Source organism: Cibotium barometz, chromosome 6, assembly GCF_041138505.1.
Source record: "Cibotium barometz isolate CiBa-2024 chromosome 6, ASM4113850v1, whole genome shotgun sequence".
Lineage (NCBI taxonomy): Eukaryota > Viridiplantae > Streptophyta > Polypodiopsida > Cyatheales > Cibotiaceae > Cibotium > Cibotium barometz.
Genome location: NC_141051.1, coordinates 37,494,069 through 37,499,866, shown reverse-complemented (window position 1 = coordinate 37,499,866; position 5,798 = coordinate 37,494,069). Strand labels below are relative to the sequence as shown.

Genomic DNA, 5,798 nt, shown 5'->3' with positions numbered 1-5,798 from the left:
TATAATCAAAATGACAGCATGCCTTATTTGGTCCAGGTATCTCAAGAAGGTTCCCAAAAATGCAATTGAAGCAACCAACCTACTTGACTAGCCACATGGTGCTATTACAAGAAAACACCATGACAGCCCAATTATTACATATAACCTCAAATTAAGATGAGGCCGTAAGTTAAGAAAACTTAGAACAATCAGAAACATACAAGGGAAAGAGAACTTTTCTTTCAAGGTGGGAAAGAGATATGCTCTTTAACATACTGAACATTCAATTGGAATTTTCTTGTCAGAAAATATTCAGAAGTTTAGAACAGCCACAAATAATCTTTTCCTTAATATACAAACTCGATGTCTTACACTCGTAAAAGGCACATTCAACCTTTACACTTGAAATAATTGTGGTAAAACTATGCCCTTCCATTAGAGCAACTTGAGAAAGTCAATAAAGAGAGACTTATTGACTCTAGAATTACACCTAAATGTGGCTATTTCATGATATGATGTGATTGATACCCTGTATTGGTACAAGGGCTAGTTCACCCCCATATATATCAGGTAGTTGTGATACATCTATATCCTTCAACAGGGTGGTTTTGAGATGTTTATCTTCAACAAAGGCAATCTGCAACCGAGGGCACTTCACTGTAAGCTAAAACTCCTCTAAACAGCTGCTACTTCTGAAACTGTTAGCTTTATGAGAGAAGATAATTTCCCCTTAAGGTTTGCAGAGTTTTTTTTTGTACAAAAGTTACCTTCTCTTTTACAATTGGATCTATGAATGGGTAAACAACCTTCCAAGCTCCCCAAAACAGGTAAGGGACATGAATCATGAAGAGCTTTCCTAGGCGCTCTGGGAAATGGTCCTGCACAAGGGAGCATTTGTCACAAGTAGTAGGTCAATAAAGAAGAAAAATGAGTGTGAAGCTTGTACATCCAGTATACCTGCAATATTTCAAGAATTGCAAGGTAGCCTTTGATGTCTATACCTGCAATATTTCAAGAATTGCAAGATAGCCTTTGATGTCCATGTTTCTATAGGTCCATCCTTTCAGGTCTGCTATTAAAACAAACTTCTCTTGATCTCCTGAGAGGCTGTATAGAGAGATGAAAACAAGCCTAATCAAATGCCCTCCATAGTTACTAATGAAGTGCCAGCTAATGACAATCCCACCCAAATTTGCTACCAAGCTATCAGCAAACTGCCAATTCCCCCCAAAAAAATTTGTTACGACAAGGAAAAAGTGCTTGACAAATAATTCTCGAGCCAAGAATACTATACCTTGACACAGCTTTGTCAAAACCGTACACAACAAACCCTGTTTATACAGGTAGATAATGCATAATAATTAGATGTATTGAAGAAATATGATATTCTCAGCTAAAAATGTTGGTATCATGATAATTTATATGATCCTTTGGGTAGTCTCCCTTAATGATCAACTTTTTATAAGAACCTAATGTTTGAAGTGGAAAAGTTTCATACTTTTGAACTCCTCCAGATCTCGTACAAAAGCATCATGTCGTTCTGCAAGAATTATCCCAACAGGGCGTCCCTTCTTGTCCACACCCTGAAGAAATATCTTCTCTTTCTTCAGCTCATTTGGAATTTCGGATTCATGAACACAACCATGGGGCACAAACACACGCCTCCATTTTAAATGCTGCAGTAAGAATTTGCAGGCTTTTTCTACGTTGAAAGATCGGGCACGCAGAAACCGCCTTAAAGTTGCATCATCAATGCCCTGAATACCATCACAGTTTCTCATTATAAGGCAGAAGCTGAGGTCAAGGCTGCAATTAATAATGTGAACACTAGAAAAAACAAACAAAACAAAACGGTGAAACACAAAAATCACTGTTTTGCCAAGAGTTTGAGCTGGTTTATGCAGGACTAGCTACAAGAGATAAGGTTGGGGCAGTAACCTTCAATCACACGAGTAAGGCCTAAAATACACTACTGTCAGGGAAAAATCAGTAGCAACTCATCATGGTGCAGGTAGGACAACCTTGGAGTTTCTTCTGGGAAGCCTTGGAGCAGCCAAAAGTAGACCCAGCAAGGGCTGGCCATGTGAAACATCCCTACTTTAAGGGCCCCTAAAGCTGGCCAACCATTGGACCAGCAGTAGGAAGAGTATTCCTCCTATAGATAGGCCCCCAATCCCCCCTCATTCATCATCATCCTCCACTCCAGCATCCAAAACCGGGAGCAGCAGCAAATGAGGTTGTCTTTCCTGCAGGGGGCAATTTCAGACAGACGCGATTGTTGAGTTGATGGAGAAGACGAAAAAAACCTCTCAAGGTCCTGGTCTATCTATGCACAAGGAGGACAGTGAGATATTTGCAGTTTCCAGCCATGTTTCGCCGTGTATTTCCATTCTCTTCCATTAGGGAAAGGAGCAGTCCTGGCCATTGGGACCCAATGCCGGAGTCAAAGTGTGGATGACTGTTCAGTTTGCATGTTGTCTATTCCATTCATGTGCTTTTTTGTTGTATGTTAAGATAACTGCTTTCGTCAAGCTCCCTGACAACTTCCAAGCTGAAATGGCATGCTTTTGCTACACATTTACTTCATCCACACATGCTTCTTTTTGTTGGTGACCTTGCTTTTGAAGTTGGATGCATGTCTTGAAAGTAACTTCTTCCTAAAGTTTCCTTCCCTTGATCCATAATATTGGCAAGCAATAGCAAACCAATTGTTCCAGAAATTTATGCATTACATAAAATCAGCTACCTGCATTTTACACACGTTATCTTTTGGAGAGGCTGTAGTGTGTGCCAAAACAACAATCAGATAGTTAATCCTAGTTTGCCAAGAGACAGTTTGGACATAATAAAGAGATGGAAGGGGGCTCACTAGAAAGAACCTAATGTACTAGATTGACGCAGACACGTGGCATGGCTTTACATCTCACAAATTTTACCATCTTGGCATTTTCCATTTTACCTCGTGTTTCCCTATAGCCTAAAAGGGGGAAAAGAAACAAAAGCCTTCATTTTAACTTTCTATGATATGGGACTCGTGACAACCAGGGTCATACAGCTAAGAAGCTTCTGTAACATTCTAAATATTCTCTCCCTCAAAACTTACAGGAAGAGAGTTCAGAACTTTTGGCCATGACAAGAAATGCAAATCACTTCTTCTTGAGTACCTTTCCTAGAAAATCATCACTTTGCAAACTTGTAGACCTGACACAGGTGATGGTTAGCTTCTCAAGTTCTCTGGAATCAGTTAGAACTCTTACATAAAATAAAACAATTTTCTTTAACAAAATGATGAAAGGACTTGGGAGAGAGTTCCCATACAGCACAGTCAACCTTACCAGCATTTGTGAAAAGGTGCTGGTCCAATCTTGTTTGTCAAAATTGTACCTTGATTGAGTGAAGAGGAAGATACTTGGCAGAAGGCAAAGGATTCTCAAGGTAGTGTCTTGCATTAAGTGATTTAAAAATTGTAAGAGAGCAAACTCGGGATCTATGGTCTCCATGCACCTCACTCACCAAATATGCCATGCAATGAAGCTGGCAAATCATCTGCTACAAAAAATCACATAATCCACCTCAATGGAGCATACGCAGTAAGAGATCAATAGGACTCAACCACTCCAATCATTCCCAAAACAAATTCTTCACCCTCAAACTATGGAACTCCAGGTAAAGAAGAAGGGTACCTTGTCAACCAGGAAATGATCCACAATATCTCCTGATCAGACACGCAATCCCATAAGCAATGCAATGTATGCCAAACCATGGTTGCAAGCCTGGGTATGGGCAGATCTCACCAACCAACTGCCGGAAGGCCTAAATTTATAACCACAAAAGTAAAGCCCTTGCAAGGGCTGTGGCTGCTCCATAGATCTACCAAGAGGCGTGATGCATCTAAAGAGTGGTGAGCCATCCTGCTGCCTAGGCAAACTCTGTAGTGCTAGAAAGGAGGGATAGAGGGAGGAGGGGTGTGGCACCAAGGCATTCTGGGCATCCCTTGGGGACCCACTACAAACGCAATAAGGTCCAGCATCTCCATGTTCTATCCCAAACTCTAACAAGTGCCCTCTTCTACTCACAATCCAAGCGCTATGCTTAGAAAAGGAAGGAAATGTCGTCTTAAGAAGCACTGTAGCCTGACCCTTCAAAATCTACACATACAATCCAATACCCAGATTTGCATAAGCAGAATCCCCAAGAGGTTAAAAAAGCTGTCCAATCTATAAGCTCCCTGTTTGCCAAGGGAAGTTGCCAGTAAGCTCCGTGAGGGTGAAAGATCCACTCCATTTTCACCTCAAAAGAAGGTTGAAAAGGAATCTGATTTCCAGCACCATATACCCACACAAAGGTGCTTATGTCTCCCTCCTTACATATGAAGTCTGAGACATGAGCTGCAACAAGGCAAGGTACTTCGCAGCAGCATACAGAATTCCGAGAGAACTCCCAAAGTTTGTAGAATCTTCTAAAAAGATTGGAGAGATTAGGGACACAAGGCATTCTTGCACTCTACCTATTCAAGTCAACCCTTAAGTTCTCTACATGTGCTCTATCTCATGCATTCGTCTAAAATTTCACTACTCTTGACAAATCTAGTGGAACCTCTTGGTCATCCATCACTCTAAACTTTTCATTGCTTGCAGAGCTTTCAAAGTCCCCATACCTTCCCTCAAGCTCCATAACCTTGAAATCAGGCTTTCATAGCCACCTGCTGAGATTTCTTCTCCTTGCAAACCGTTCCTCTTTATTTTCATCAGCTAGGCTGCTCAAGCCTCCACAACCTACCACCCAGCTATCTCAAGCCCTAGAGCCTCCACATGAAGGCAACCCACAAAACTTTCTTCATGCAAAGCGTCAAAAAAAGTACCAAAAAACGTTCTTGAATTTGCAGCACGGTACTTTCAATTGGCGGAGCTTTTGAATGGGTTATTCATGAGGTGCAGCAGGCTAGATAGAAACTCCAGAATTGAAGCTGACAGGCAGGTGGGAAGAGGCTCATGTAGCCAAAAGGAAGGGGAGAAGGTATCTAAGATAGAAACCCATAATGCAGTATGGTGATGAAGATGAGGATTCGGCGAAATTGAGTGAAATTAAGGTCCTAGCTTAGAACAAACAAGGGGTGTAGTTAAGAGAAAACTTACTGCTGAGTCGGGGTCGGTTGCAAGAAGGCGAGATCGGAGCAGCTGGATGCGCTGGGCTTCATCGCCTTCCGCAATCTCCATGGCAAACTTTTTCTACACAGAGCGAGGATGTGGGCTGTGAAATTCCGAAGCGGAGGACTTCGGCTTTGTCTGGCAGTTACTGCTGCTGCCCATTTTATTTAATGGGGGGTAGGTGAGGCGAACAGTGCACTGCGGCCCGTGGCAGCGAGGCAAAGAAGCGGGGAGACTTACGGAGACACGGAAGATGCTGTGGGAAGGTAGGGTGCTAAAAAAAAAAAAAAAAAAAAAGAGAGACCTTGACCAAATCTTTAAAAAAATCCTTAATCAACAAAGGTCTGAGTCCTCTCATCAACTAAGAATTAGTTGTGCAATTTTTTTTTAATTGAAGCAAACCCTTCAATTTTTATCATTTTTAGTTTTCAACTTACAAATCTCATTGTTTTGAGTTAGAAAACCGGTTAGATTTAAGTGTCTTCATTTTTTCCATCGGTTGGGAAGTGAGTCATTGATGCCTCCTTTTACTAGAAAAATGGTCGGTTGCTTTTTAAGACTACCCCACACTCTACCCATACTTCGCATCGTTGCTTTTTTTTGGAAGGGAGAACAAAGCTACCAAACCACTGACTCTCACCCTGGATGCTTTTTAGCCGTGCGTGATTTGTG

At 41.6% G+C, this 5,798-nt stretch overlaps 1 protein-coding gene across 1 annotated transcript; it reads right to left on the bottom strand.

Moving 5' to 3' along the window:
* Positions 1-298: 298 nt before the first annotated feature.
* LOC147637709 (Sec14p-like phosphatidylinositol transfer family protein) lies at positions 299-5,489 on the bottom strand. The gene is made up of 6 exons (XM_086799540.1): positions 5,115-5,489; positions 1,478-1,736; positions 1,274-1,310; positions 981-1,086; positions 747-857; positions 299-616 (listed from the first exon to the last, which is right to left on the bottom strand). The coding sequence occupies exons 1-6, from the start codon at positions 5,193-5,195 to the stop codon at positions 485-487; spliced, it is 726 nt and encodes a 241-aa protein (XP_086655666.1). The 5' UTR covers positions 5,196-5,489; the 3' UTR covers positions 299-484.
* Between the last annotated feature and the right edge of the window lie 309 nt (positions 5,490-5,798).